A 15,802-nucleotide genomic window follows, 5' to 3' on the forward strand; every position below is an offset into this window, starting at 1 on the left:
TCTGCCTCCACCTGGGAACAGGTAAGAGAGAAGCTGCAGTATACAGCAGAGATAACACGACTGATAGGGAAAACCCCTCCTCTCTGCATCCACCTGGGAACAGGTAAGAGAGAAGCTGCAGTATACAGCAGAGATAACACGACTGATAGGGACAACCCCTCCTCTCTGCATCCACCTGGGAACAGGTAAGAGAGAAGCTGCAGTATACAGCAGAGATAACACGACTGATAGGGACAACCCCTCCTCTCTGCCTCCACCTGGGAACAGGTAAGAGAGAAGCTGCAGTATACAGCAGAGATAACACTACTTATAGGGACAACCCCTCCTCTCTGCCTCCACCTGGGAACAGGTAAGAGAGAAGCTGTAGTATACAGCAGAGATAACATGACTGATAGAGACAACCCCTCCTCTCTGCCTCCACCTGGGAACAGGTAAGAGAGAAGCTGCAGTATACAGCAGAGATAACACGACTGATAGGGACAACCCCTCCTCTCTGCCTCCACCTGGGAACAGGTAAGAGAGAAGCTTCACTATACAGCAGAGATAACACGACTGTTAGGGACAACCCCTCCTCTCTGCCTCCACCTGGGAACAGGTAAGAGAGAAGCTGCAGTATACAGCAGAGATAACACGACTGATAGGGAAAACCCCTCCTCTCTGCATCCACCTGGGAACAGGTAAGAGAGAAGCTGCAGTATACAGCAGAGATAACATGACTGATAGGGACAACCCCTCCTCTCTGCCTCCACCTGGGAACAGGTAAGAGAGAAGCTGCAGTATACAGCAGAGATAACACGACTGATAGGGACAACCCCTCCTCTCTGCCTCCACCTGGGAACAGGTAAGAGAGAAGCTGCAGTATACAGCAGAGATAACACTACTTATAGGGACAACCCCTCCTCTCTGCCTCAACCTGGGAACAGGTAAGAGAGAAGCTGCAGTATACAGCAGAGATAACACGACTGATAGGGACAACCCCTCTTCTCTGCCTCCACCTGGGAACAGGTAAGAGAGAAGCTGCAGTATACAGCAGAGATAACACAACTGATAGGGACAACCCCTCCTCTCTGCCTCCACCTGGGAACAGGTAAGAGAGAAGCTGCAGTATACAGCAGAGATAACACGACTGATAGGGACAACCCCTCCTCTCTGCCTCAACCTGGGAACAGGTAAGAGAGAAGCTGCAGTATACAGCAGAGATAACACGACTGATAGGGACAACCCCTCCTCTCTGCCTCCACCTGGGAACAGGTAAGAGAGAAGCTGCAGTATACAGCAGAGATAACACGACTGATAGGGACAACCCCTCCTCTCTGCCTCAACCTGGGAACAGGTAAGAGAGAAGCTGCAGTATACAGCAGAGATAACACGACTGATAGGGACAATCCCGCCTCTCTGCCTCAACCTGGGAACAGGTAAGAGAGAAGCTGCAGTATACAGCAGAGATAACACTAATTATAGGGACAACCCCTCCTCTCTGCCTCCACCTGGGAACAGGTAAGAGAGAAGCTGCAGTAACAGGCAGAGATAACACTACTTATAGGGACAACCCCTCCTCTCTGCCTCCACCTGGGAACAGGTAAGAGAGAAGCTGCAGTATACAGCAGAGATAACACGACTGATAGGGACAACCCCGCCTCTCTGCCTCAACCTGGGAACAGGTAAGAGAGAAGCTGCAGTATACAGCAGAGATAACACTAATTATAGGGACAACCCCTCCTCTCCTACCAGGATCTTGCTGTAAATGACTTTTGCGCACATTGATTACCTTTGGATAAGCTTTAGCAAAGTACTGGAAATTTGGAAAGAGAACTGGTCTCCTTATTGTGCGAACTCATCACCTACCGTATTTTTCACCCTATAAGACGCACTTTCCCCCCCACAAAAGTGGGGGAAAAATGTCAGTGCGTCTTATGGGGCAAATGCTGCCATTTAGACTGATACACCACCCGATGCTGCACAGAGCGGTCTGCGGTGTACCAGCGGGGAGGGAGGAGGGTCTGGGGGCCGGCATCTGGTGCTGTAATGGCAGCGGGGCCCGGTGCAGTCACTGTATTCTATTACACCGGGCCCCGCTCACTGTAGTAATCAGATCCCCCATAACCATCCACAGATCCCCCATAACAGTGCCATCCACAGATCCCCCATAGCAGTGCCATCCACAGATCCCCATAACAGTGCCATCCACAGATCTCCCATAACAGTGCCATCCACAGATCTCCCATAACAGTGCCATCCACAGGTCCCCCATAGCAGTGTCATCCACAGATGCCCCCATAACAGTGTCACCCACAGATCTCCCATAACAGTGCCATCCACAGATCCCCCATAACAGTGCCATCCACAGATCCCCCATAGCACTGTCATCCACAGATGCCCCCATAACAGTGCAATCCACAGATCCCCCATAGCAGTGCCATCCACAGATCCCCCATAACAGTGTCATCCACAGATCCCCATAACAGTGCCATCCACAGATGCCCCCATAACAGTGCCATCCACAGATCCCCATAACAGTGCCATCCAAAGATCCCCCCTAACAGTGCCATCCACAGATTTACCCCATAACAGTGCCATCCACAGATTTACCCCATAACAGTGCCATCCACAGATTTACCCCATAACAGTGCCATCCACAGATTTACCCCATAACAGTGTCATCCACAGATTTACCCCATAACAGTGCCATCCACAGATGCCGCCATAACAGTGCCATCCACAGATTTACCCCATAACAGTGCCATCCACAGATTTACCCCATAACAGTGCCATCCACAGATTTACCCCATAACAGTGACATCCACAGATGCCGCCATAACAGTGCCATCCACAGATTTACCCCATAACAGTGCCATCCACAGATTTACCCCATAACAGTGCCATCCACAGATTTACCCCATAACAGTGACATCCACAGATGCCGCCATAACAGTGCCATTCACAGATTTACCCCATAACAGTGCCATCCACAGATTTACCCCATAACAGTGACATCCACAGATGCCGCCATAACAGTGTCATCCACAGATTTACCCCATAACAGTGTCATCCACAGATTTACCCCATAACAGTGTCATCCACAGATGCCGCCATAACAGTGCCATCCACAGATTTACCCCATAACAGTGCCATCCACAGATTTACCCCATAACAGTGTCATCCACAGATTTACCCCATAACAGTCTCATCCACAGATTTACCCCATAACAGTCTCATCCACAGATTTACCCCATAATAGTGTCATCCACAGACCACCATTAGTTCAAAACCCACCAAAAGCACACCTTTTGGTTCAAAATAAAAAAAATTCTTATTTTCCTCCTCAAAAACCTAGGTGCGTCTTATAGGGCAAAAAATACGGGTATTTGCACCTTACGTGCATACTGGCGTCAAGAACACCAGGGACCCTGCCTCCATGGCACCTTAAAAACCACACCACCAAGGGCACCTCAACCACCATCTGGCAGGAGTCCCTGGACAACAGAGTGTGCCCCCAAGGAACTGGTGCCGTCCTTCCCTTCACTGCCCGCCGGTCCAGGGAGAAACCTAGAATGTGTCGGCAGATAAGAACCATTTGGCCCATCTAGTCTGCCTAGTTAGCGCTACTAACCGTGAGTCAAACAGCTACTACCCCCATCGGCCCACCATAACACTCACATATTGCCCCTGCGGCCCGGTCGCTGCATTAAATTGGCATCACGAACAGGATATCAATATCCTCTGTGCCTTATTATAGACAATATATATATATATATATGCTCTCAGACCATTGCTGAAGCCCACAGCATCTGTAAAACCCCATACAAGGGACTTTATTGAATTTATTTGCTGCTGGAAAGGGTGAATCTGTACCAGTTGCAGCACTGTGGCAAAACAGGGGTTAATCGGCCATCTTGGATCTGGGCATCATGTGTTGAGAGGAAGACATCCACCCAGCAGAGGGGAGGGAACCAAACAGCCTACCTCCACAGAGGAACCATTATTGCAGCAGAAGGAACAAAAGTGCTCAGTATAAGTTCCCAGCAGGACAAATAAATCAACTGTACCCCTACAGGAAGTGAAAGCAGCACCATCTTGGAGAAGGGAAAAATACAGTTCCTTGAAAAGGACTGTTTGGGCCCACAAGTCACCTTGCAGAGCACCATACTCCTCTATATCGGGCTGTCGCTGCGACTCTTAAAGGCCTATATAGTGGCGGTTGCCCATAGCAACGCAAGACAAAAAGTGTGTAAAACTGTATTTAGCTTGCATTATATTGAAGGACTATCATTGCCATGTCTGAACAAGGAGATAGTGAGCAGCCTGACCTTAGCAGGTCCCCTGCAGCAGCCGCAGCTAGCGCATCACCAGCTGCTGCAGCACCAAGCATGAGGCCCTTAACAATGCCTTATTTTCTAGGAGCACCCTGGTTCGCACGATATGCTGGGGAAGCTCATACTTTAAGAGAATTTAAAGATTTTTTTTTTGGGCTGTATTCAGATTGTACCCTGTGTCAGCAGAACAACAAATGGAAATCCTCACTGCACAACTGGAAGGTGCTGCCCTCAGAGAAGTGAAATCCTGGCCAAGCTCAGAGAAAAGAACAGTGGAGCAGATATTGGAACGACTCTACGACACTTTTGAACCCAGGACTGTGTCAGAGGTCAAGATGAGATTCTTCAACAAGAGACAGCAGCCCGGTGAGTCTCTCAGAGACTTTGCATTATCCTTACAGGAAGCCCTGCGAGCTGTTATACAGGTAGACCCCCATGAAGCAGAGGATCAAGATAAAACACTTAGAGAGCAATTCATTGAAGGTGTTAGGACAGAAACCTTAAAGAGCCAATTAAAGATGGTAGCTGCACAGCACCCAAGTTCTATCTTCCTAGACTTCAAAGAGCTAGCTCTCAGTGTTCTGGGGAAAGACCCACAACCAGAGCCTGCTAGGCCTGCTGAAATGTCTGTCAATAAGCCAACTACATCTCCAAAATGTCGCCCAATAGTCAGTCAGGAAGCCCAAGCTCCAGTTCCTGATGCAGTTGCTGCCCTGACAGATCAAGTCAACTTCCTAACCAAAAGACTGAAGAATGTATGCCAAAAACTGGAACAGTGGGAGAAACTTTTATTGCTGGAGGATGAGACACCGTCACCAAGGAAACATTTCCCTCCTGAGGATAAAGAGACTTATCCCAGAAACCATTGTAGACGTCCCACTGTCCGCTTTAACGAGCAAAAGTGACCTATTTGTAGATACTGTCACAAGCCAGGTCATACAGAAATGATGTGCTGGCAGTTAAAAGGTCGACCCCCGATGCCAAGGACCGCCCCTCGGGAGGTAAAGCAGTGGGTCCAGAAGATCCTAGCTGGATGCCCAGTTATGTAGGACCCCGTCCAGAAGTGGTTCTCCAAATTAATCGGGTTCCCTTTGTTGCCTTATTGGACACCGGGTCTCAAGTCACAACTATCCAACAGACTGCCTTTGAGGAATACTGGGACCACGACCAGCTGACACAGCCACCAGAATCCTGGCTGAGCATTATAGCCAGCAACGGCAAACCTGTGCCAGTACATGGGTACTGGGAGCCAACTCTTCAAGTGGGAGGAACCACACTACCCCAACAAGGTATCATTGTTGTGCAAGTCAGGGAAGATAACAACCCTCCAGTAGTCCTAGGAATGAACGTCCTTAGGAACTGTTATACTGAAATGCTTGAAGCTTTACACAAGTCCATGCTTACTGCTTCACCTGACTCCAAAAATAGATGTGATACAACAGACCATCCGTGTATTAAGTGCACAACAGATATTTGCTAATGAGAAAGGAGAGATTTGCTATGCTCGCATCAAAGATAGCCAACCAGAGATACTGAAACCCAATACTGAAACACTCCTATGGTGCCAAACTGCTCTTGGAATCCAAGGTCAAGACTACAAGGCCCTGGTAGAACCCATCAACCTGGAAGACCATCCTCTAGTCCAATCTGCAAGAAGCCTAGTGACTGTTTCCCAAGGTAAAGTGCCAATTTGTCTCCTGAACTTAAGTAGTAGCAGTATGACCTTGACCAAGCACTACCCTGTTGCTCAACTGATTCAAGTCACTTTTCAAGATGTTATCAGTGTACCTGCAGCTACGACTGAACAGTCTACTCAGAAGCTGAATACTAAAGATCATACTCCAAATACATTATGGTGGAAAGAACTCCATGTGGGAGATACTTCTAAACCTGAGAAAAAAATTGAAGGAGTCTTAAAAGTCGTGAAAAAACATCATCAAGCCTTCAGTAAACATCTTTCAGGTTATGGAGAGGTCAGTGTAATCAAGCACACCATCCCTACCGATTCACACCCTCCAATTACAGAAAGGCACCGGCCTATACCACCAACTATGTATCCGTCTGTTAAAAAGATGATCCAGGAGATGAAAGATTCAAAAATCATCAAAGACAGCCATAGTCCATGGGCTGCACCTCTAGTCCTTGTCCGAAAGATAGATAGTAACATTTGGTTCTAGGTAGACTACAGGAAGATTAACAGCATAACCCACAAGGATGCCTATCCTTTACCAAGAATCGAGGAGTCCTTGACAGCATTAGGATCCTCAGCTTACTTTTCTACTCTGGATTTAACCAGTGGGTACTGGCAGGTACTCATGGCTCCTGAAGATCGTGAAAAAACAGCATTTACTACCCCTATGGGCCTATTTGCCTACATGCCCTTTGGACTTTGCAATGCACATGGAACTTTCCAAAGACTAATGGAACGATGTTTAGGCCACAATGACTTTGAAACTGTCTTGTTATACCTAGATGATGTCATCATCTACTCTAAATCCTATGAAGACCACTTAAAACATCTTGCCAAAGTTTTTCAAGTCCTCATCAAGCACGGACTCCAGATCAAATCCTCTAAGTGCTGCCTACTGAAACCAGAAGTCAAGTACCTGGGACATGTTGTCAGTTCTGAAGGTGTCAAGACTGATCCAAAGATAGCTGCAGTCCTGAATTGGCCTACCACAGTAAAAGAAGTGAGAAGTTTTCTTAGTTTTGCAGGATACTACAGATGGTTCATCCCTCACTTCGCCCAGATTTCTGAACCGATACAAGAACTCCTGAGAGGACATCCCAAGAAGTACCAGAAAGCCCAGATACCAATCAAATGGAATGAAGACAGAGATATCGCTTTCCAACTCCTGAAGAAGAAGTTGACCGAACCACCTGTCTTAGGCTATCCAGATTACCAACAGCCATTCCATCTCTAAACTGATGCCAGTAGGAAAGGCCTTGGAGCTGTCCTGTCTCAACTACAAGAAGGTAAGGAGAGAGTAATTGCCTATGCCAGCAGATCTCTTAAGGGTGCTGAGAGAAATGACCAGAACTACAGTTCCTTCAAGCTGGAATTCCTCACACTCGTGTGGGCTGTCACTGAAAAATTTAAAGACTACCTCGCAGCAACCCCATTTGTGGCCTATACTGATAACAACTCACTGGCGCACCTCAACACAGCCAAGTTAGGAGCCTTAGAACAAAGATGGGCCTCATGTCTTGCCAACTACAACTTTGTGGTCAAGTACAGAACAGGCAAGTCAAATGAAAATGCAGATACCTTATCCTGTCTGCCTACCAGAGAAGACCCTACTGAACAGCAAGACATATGGGAAGAAGTAGAGATGCCGGCTTTCTACAAACAGTTTGCCCAACAAGATGTTATCACCATCAAAGGTAAAGAAGTCCTCAACTTCCAACAGCAGAGAAATCCAGAACTACAAATTGAGAAAGAAAGGTAGATCAAATTGCAAGCTGAAAGTCGAGTATTAGGTGAGCTACAAGATTTCTTCGCTAGTGGAAGAACACCAGAAAGAATCCGCAAAAAGAATGCAGATCCCGATCTGCTCAAGTTATGGAGACACAGAAAGCAACTGTTTATGCAAAAAGTACTAATGTTAAGAAGAACCCTAGATCCCGTCACCAATGATCGGCTGCATCAAAATATAGTACCACGCCGAAATGCCAGAATTGTCCTTGAAATGTACCACGATAGGTCAGGACACTTTGGTGTACAAAAAACTGAAGCTACCATCCGCCGAAGATTTTATTGGGTTGGAATGAGAGAAGATATTGAAAATTGGTGTCGAGAATGTTCTTCTTGTGAGAGACATGACCAAAGAGCATCATACCATCCCATTGTAAGCCGGACACCTCTAGAAATAGTGGCCTGGCCATTGATCACGTAAAGCTAGAACCAAGTCACTCAGGATATACCTACGCCATGACAATAATTGATCACTACAGCAAATTCGTTGTAGCTGTACCTGTTAAAGACTTGACAGCCAAAACCACCGCAAGTGTTTTCTGGAAGAATTTCCTGTTGTCCTATGGATGGCCTGAAAAGATTGTCACAGATCAAGGATCCGCCTTTGAATCCCAGCTCTTCCATGAACTATGTTCACTTCACAGATGAGAACAACAGCTTACCATCCTCAAGGTAATGGACTTTGTGAGAAAATTAACCAAACCATGTATTGCAATGTTGAGAGCTGCACCACCTGCTAAAAGAACTGATTGGCCAACTCTACTACCTCAACTGATGTGTCTTTACAACAACACCATCGATTGTTCTACTGGATACACCCCATATTACCTTATGTTTGACCGTCAAGGCAGATTACCTGCAGATCTCACCTTGTGTAACGGGCGCCGAAGGCGTACTCGGTCTCCCATCAGCCGCAGACCTGCTGCTTAGCTTCGGGAGCGAGGATCTGTGTTCAGCCTCTTTCCCAGGGCGGCTTTTGCTAGCTGGGAGGCTCCCTGCTCCTAGGTCTGCCTTGAGCGCCAAGCTGATCACTCGGTGCTCGACTTGTTTGTCTGTCGGTCATGTGACGCTGGCCACGTCACATGACCCTCACTCCCCACTATAAATACAGGCAACCTGCTGGCTACAGGTTGCCTGTGATTTTGGTCCCTTAGGCTGTGTATTATTATTGTCCTCTCGGATTTTGACTTCGGCTTGCTTTTGGATTTTGCCTTTGCCTCTTCCCTTGTACTGACGTGATCTCCTGGACTGACCCCGGCTAGTTGACCCGCCTCGCCCTTCCATTTTTGGTGGTACCTTGCTTGTTCCACCTCTCTGTCCGCTCTAGTGCTACCTCTCATTTGCTGTCCGCTTCCCTGCTGTCTCTATCTCTCTGCTTGCACTTACTCAGGTCAGGGACTGTTGCCCAGTTGCGCCCCGTCTCCTAGGGCGGGTGGTGCAAGTAGGCAGGGACAGGGGACCGGGTGGCAGCTCAGGGGGTGCACCTCCGCTCTATCTTTATACCCGCGACTCTACCTCGTGACACCTTGGATGTACAAGTTCCAGATTCCATCAATCTTTACCACAAACAGATTGGGTGAGTAAACAACAAAAACACCTAGCTGATGCCCAAGATATTGTCCAGATCCGCAAGGCGAATGCATGCCAAAAGCAACAGAAAGACTATGATCAGTCTGCAAAAGCAGAACGCTTAAAAACTGGTAACCACGTGTGGCTAAAAAAACAATTAGCACACTAGTAAGCTGGATAATAAATAGGAAAGAGAACCCTACACCACCACAGCTGTTCCTAATCCTGAGACTGATATCTACGAAATCACCAAAGAGAACAGCGCACCACAAATAGTGCATCGCAACTGTCTCAAGTTATGTTTGAAAGAGATTGTCCAAAAAGAAACTCTATCCACAGACCAATTGTCCAAAAAGTCACCTGATCCAGTTGAACCAACACAGTCTATTGGAAAACTATTACTGGACTCAGATCCTCTACACTGGTTCCTTACACCGTGGCTTACCTTTTTTATTCCCGCCAAGACTAATACAGCCCCACTTCAGTCAGAAGTGCTACCTAGTAAAGGATCCTCGGTAGCTCAAGATGAACCAAGTTACCTAGAGCCAAGGCCTGTAGAGTCACAGCCACTTTGGAGATCCAACCGGACTACCAAGAGAAAACCACCTGCCCGGTACCAGGATTAACTGTTATTGCATTCTCGCATCATTTGAAGCTACAAAGCCAGAGTAAGAGACACATTGCCTTGATTATTTGCCTTGCTCTAAGGACTCTCTGAAGACTCTTTTATTCTTGTTTTGCAACGTTCAAGTCATGTGCCCGGAGATGGACTTTGACGTACTAAAGCCCTCCGTGATGTTCTGCAACCATCATGCTTTATGCCTAGGGATCGGACTCATGCCCTTTGAGCCTCCTGAGTAGTTTTTGTTTACATTATGGACTATCCTGGTCTTTATTGTCCGCTGTGCCAGGTCAGCGCCCTCAGATCCCCGGTTAGAAGAGAAACTACGGCCCTTGTCACCCATGCTATATTGTGATGCTCCTGATTTATATGCCTAACCCAATTCTCTTGCAGCCAAAGAAGAGAAAACACAAGAATGGGGTAATGGTACTGTGTATATAAATGCATGCTCTTTTTATATTTTTCACGTGATGCATCATCGTGGCAAGAGTGCCCTGAGGACGACTTATATTAAAGTAGGGGGTAATGCATTGTCCTGAAACACACTGCTTAATACTGTGATTGTGTATCATGAAAATGTCCTTGTGCCCGAGTTCCCATAAAGTTGCACAGGGAGGGGGAGGTTCTAACAAACCTCCCAGGGCTGACTCCGCTCTCTGAGAAGAGAAGAAGGAGGAGAGTGTGATGTCTGAGGAAAAAGCTGCACCTCAGCAGCCATTTTTGCAGAGTTATCAAAACTCCATAGTTAGTTCCATGTACCAGCCCATAGAAGGGAAAGATTACAGAAGAGCCAGGCAACCCAGAGAGGGAGTGAGAATATTGGCAAAGGAAGGAAATTGTCGTTTATCAGGCTCTAGTCTCCTTTGCATTAGGTAGAGAGATTGTAAGCTACCAGCTGCCCACCATAACCAAAGACAGAAAGACCACCTGTCAGGAGATAGTATTCCTATAGAGGATACAGAAGTATATGACATACAGTACAGCAGAGATAGTACATCCCTCCAGCCTGGAAAAACAAGGGAGAAAGATTGATTGGTATAGAGTAAAACTAACCCTTATGCAACTTTTGGGAACTCACCTGAACCATTGTAGAAGCCGCCTTGCTGTAAAAGACTTTTGCACACATTGATGACTGTGGCGAAACCAACCTCGCCACTGGGTTTTGGAGGGGCCTGGCTGCTGGCCTCTTGCCCCAGGATTATGGGCCCTCTCATCAGCCAGGCCTCATTTGTTCACAAAGGACTTGAACTAACTTGAACTCCTGGTCTAATTCGTGCCATTTTGGGATGTTAAATGTCTGTGTATTGAAAAGGGTTGTGACATTGTATGTTTAAATGGTGATTTCTGTTCTGTTGTCCCCACATGTGTATTGGTGATTTCTCTTTGTCGTGAGAGATAATTGGATTACTCCTCGGGTGTCTCCAGGGCAGAGAGGAGGAAACCAAGATCCATTGTGGGGATGTATTGTCTCTGTGTATCTTGCAGTGCTGCATATCTGTCCTGTGTCGCAGTCTCCCTTCTGGTCCCCTAGGGGTGTGAACGATTGGTTGCTGTACTTACATTGTATGTGTTGTAACATATTGATTGGTTGTATTTCAAAACCCTGTGGGCGGACCTGTATTCGCAACAACTGTAATAAAAACCAGGCTGGGAGTGCCAGCACCTCAGACCACTGCTTGACCCTCAACACGGAGCCTTGTCTTGTTATTGGGGGGATCCACTGTCTGCTGTTAGAGACTGATTGCCAGGAGTGTAAGCTGATTCCTGTTCGTCTGCTAGCAGCTATTCGTGAGGTCCCAGTTTGGAGTGCTATTTTGTATCCAGTTCGGGAGTTTGGTGTTCTGCAGTAGCTGTGCCTGTCTCTCAGAAAGGGGCCTATCGCCTGAACGGATTTTAACCCCTTGTCTGCTGAAACGGTCCGTTACAATGACCTATGAATCAGCTTCAGTAAAGTACTGGGAATTTGTTAAGAGAACTGGTCTCCTTATTGTGCAAACTTATCACCTATTTGCACCTTACAGTGCTGGCATCATGAACACCAGGGACCCGGCACCTTAAAAACCACTCCACCAAGGGCACCTCTACCACAATCTGGCGGGAATCCCTGGACAATAGAGTGTGCCTTGAAGGAACTGGTGCCGTCCTTCCATTCACTGCACACTGGCCCAGGGAGCGCGATTAACTGTGAGTCAAACTGCTACTATCCCCATCAGCCCACCATAACACTCGCATATTGCCCCACGCTGCACAAGTTGCCCATGGGCGGATGCTCTACATGTTAGTTAAGTGACATCATTCATAGGTTGTGATGTCACTATGTAACGGCTGCCACACCAGGGCACATATCTAGCTCCATCCTAACCCCGAGAACCGTAGAAGATTCACAGTCCTACGACAGTCTGGATCTGTCATGAACTCCCCACGTAGAAGAGGCTTGTTACCTTGTACAAACACAGAGGCCGTGGTCTGGGCGGATCCTGTGCTGCAGGTGTAGGGGCCACAGTCCTCCGGTGCCACGTTGTGGATCATCAGTTCAACTATACGATCAGCCTGTCTCATCTCATACTTATCATCGGACTGTAGGACCACAGCCCCCTTCCTCCACTCCACAGGCGCACCTTCCCGAGACACCTCGCACTGTAAGATGGCCGTCCTCCCCTCCTCCGGCTCAATGTTATGCAGCTCTTGTGTAAAGACAAGCGGCAGGGCTGAAACACAGCAGAAAACAACAGGTCACACTGTCGAGGGGGCGGACGGATGACATCATCAGTTACATGACATCACTGCCACAGGAAACAAGGCAAAAATATGTTATGAAGTGATAAATACGTGATCACAGAGGGTAGTATTATAGAGTACGGGTATTATATTATATACTATATTCTTATACATAGGAGGCAGTATTATAGTAGTTATATTCTTGTACATAGGAGGCAGTATTATAGCAGTTATATTCTTGTACATAGGAGCAGTATTATAGTATTTATATTCTTGTACATAGGAGCAGTATTATAGTAGTTATATTCTTGTACATAGGAGCAGTATTATAGTATTTATATTCTTGTACATAGGAGGCAGTATTATAGTAGTTATATTCTTGTACATAGGAGGCAGTATTATAGTAGTTATATTCTTGTACATAGGAGCAGTATTATAGTAGTTATATTCTTGTACATAGGAGGCAGTATTATAGTAGTTATATTCTTGTACATAGGAGCAGTATTATAGTAGTTATATTCTTGTACATAGGAGCAGTATTATAGCAGTTATATTCTTGTACATAGGAGGCCGTATTATAGTAGTTATATTCTTGTACATAGGAGGCCGTATTATAGTAGTTATATTCTTGTACATAGGAGGCAGTATTATAGTAGTTATATTCTTGTACATAGGAGCAGTATTATAGTAGTTATATTCTTGTACATAGGAGCAGTATTATAGTAGCTATATTCTTGTACATAGGAGGCAGTATTATAGTAGTTATATTCTTGTACATAGGTGCAGTATTATAGTAGTTATATTCTTGTACATAGGAGGCAGTATTATAGTAGTTATATTCTTGTACATAGGAGCAGTATTATAGTAGTTATATTCTTGTACATAGGAGCAGTATTATAGTAGTTATATTCCTGTACATAGGAGCAGTATTATAGTAGTTATATTCTTGTACATAGGAGCAGTATTATAGTAGTTATATTCTTGTACATAGGAGCAGTATTATAGTAGTTATATTCTTGTACATAGGAGGCAGTATTATAGTAGTTATATTCTTGTACATAGGAGCAGTATTATAGTAGTTATATTCTTGTACATAGGAGGCAGTATTATAGTAGTTATATTCTTGTACATAGGAGCAGTATTATAGTAGTTATATTCTTGTACATAGGAGCAGTATTATAGTAGTTATATTCTTGTACATAGGAGCAGTATTATAGTAGTTATATTCTTGTACATATGAGCAGTATTATAGTAGTTATATTCTTGTACATAGGAGGCAGTATTATAGCAGTTATATTCTTGTACATAGGAGCAGTATTATAGTATTTATATTCTTGTACATAGGAGCAGTATTATAGTAGTTATATCCTTGTACATAGGAGGCAGTATTATAGTAGTTATATTCCTGTACATAGGAGGCAGTATTATAGTAGATATATTCTTGTACATAGGAGGCAGTATTATAGTAGTTATATTCTTGTACATAGGAGCAGTATTATAGTAGTTATATTCTTGTACATAGGAGCAGTATTATTGTAGTTATATTCTTGTACATAGGAGCAGTATTATAGTAGTTATATTCTTGTACATAGGAGCAGTATTATAGCAGTTATATTCTTGTACATAGGAGGCCGTATTATAGCAGTTATATTCTTGTACATAGGAGGCCGTATTATAGTAGTTATATTCTTGTACATAGGAGGCAGTATTATAGTAGTTATATTCTTGTACATAGGAGCAGTATTATAGTAGTTATATTCTTGTACATAGGAGGCAGTATTATAGTAGATATATTCTTGTACATAGGAGGCAGTATTATAGTAGTTATATTCTTGTACATAGGTGCAGTATTATAGTAGTTATATTCTTGTACATAGGAGGCAGTATTATAGTAGTTATATTCTTGTACATAGGAGCAGTATTATAGTAGTTATATTCTTGTACATAGGAGCAGTATTATAGTAGTTATATTCCTGTACATAGGAGGCAGTATTATAGTAGTTATATTCTTGTACATAGGAGCAGTATTATAGTAGTTATATTCTTGTACATAGGAGCAGTATTATAGTAGTTATATTCTTGTACATAGGAGGCAGTATTATAGTAGTTATATTCTTGTACATAGGAGCAGTATTATAGTAGTTATATTCTTGTACATAGGAGGCAGTATTATAGTAGTTATATTCTTGTACATAGGAGCAGTATTATAGTAGTTATATTCTTGTACATAGGAGCAGTATTATAGTAGTTATATTCTTGTACATAGGAGCAGTATTATAGTAGTTATATTCTTGTACATATGAGCAGTATTATAGTAGTTATATTCTTGTACATAGGAGGCAGTATTATAGTAGTTATATTCTTGTACATAGGAGGCAGTATTATAGTAGTTATATTCTTGTACAGAGGAGGCAGTATTATAGCAGTTATATTCTTGTACATAGGAGCAGTATTATAGTATTTATATTCTTGTACATAGGAGCAGTATTATAGTAGTTATATCCTTGTACATAGGAGGCAGTATTATAGTAGTTATATTCCTGTACATAGGAGGCAGTATTATAGTAGATATATTCTTGTACATAGGAGGCAGTATTATAGTAGTTATATTCTTGTACATAGGAGCAGTATTATAGTAGTTATATTCTTATACATAGAAGGCAGTATTATAGTAGTTATATTCTTGTACATAGGAGGCAGTATTATAGTAGTTATATTCTTGTACATAGGAGCAGTATTATAGCAGTTATATTCTTGTACATAGGAGGCAGTATTATAGTAGTTATATTCTTGTACATAGGAGGCAGTATTATAGTAGTTATATTCTTGTAGATAGGAGGCAGTATTATAGTAGTTATATTCTTGTACATAGGAGCAGTATTATAGTAGTTATATTCTTGTACATAGGAGGCAGTATTATAGTAGTTATATTCTTGTACATAGGAGCAGTATTATAGTAGTTATATTCTTGTACATAGGAGGCAGTATTATAGTAGTTATATTCTTGTACATAGGAGGCAGTATTATAGTAGTTATATTCTTGTAGATAGGAGGCAGTATTATAGCAGTTATATTATTGTACATAGGAGCAGTATTATAGTAGTT

General features: G+C 44.1%; 1 protein-coding gene across 28 annotated transcripts in view; it reads right to left on the reverse strand.

Annotated features, from left to right (window-relative positions):
- Positions 1-15,802, reverse strand: part of OBSCN (obscurin, cytoskeletal calmodulin and titin-interacting RhoGEF) — a 622,289-nt gene that overhangs the window by 359,773 nt on the left and 246,714 nt on the right. For all 28 annotated transcript variants that reach the window (XM_040431714.1, XM_040431713.1, XM_040431717.1 and 25 more), the window contains one exon: positions 12,421-12,687. In XM_040431714.1, coding sequence (XP_040287648.1) covers positions 12,421-12,687 — 267 coding nt within the window. The remainder of the gene's footprint in view (positions 1-12,420; positions 12,688-15,802) is intronic.

Source organism: Bufo bufo, chromosome 5 (assembly GCF_905171765.1).
Source record: "Bufo bufo chromosome 5, aBufBuf1.1, whole genome shotgun sequence".
NCBI classification, from domain to species: domain Eukaryota; kingdom Metazoa; phylum Chordata; class Amphibia; order Anura; family Bufonidae; genus Bufo; species Bufo bufo.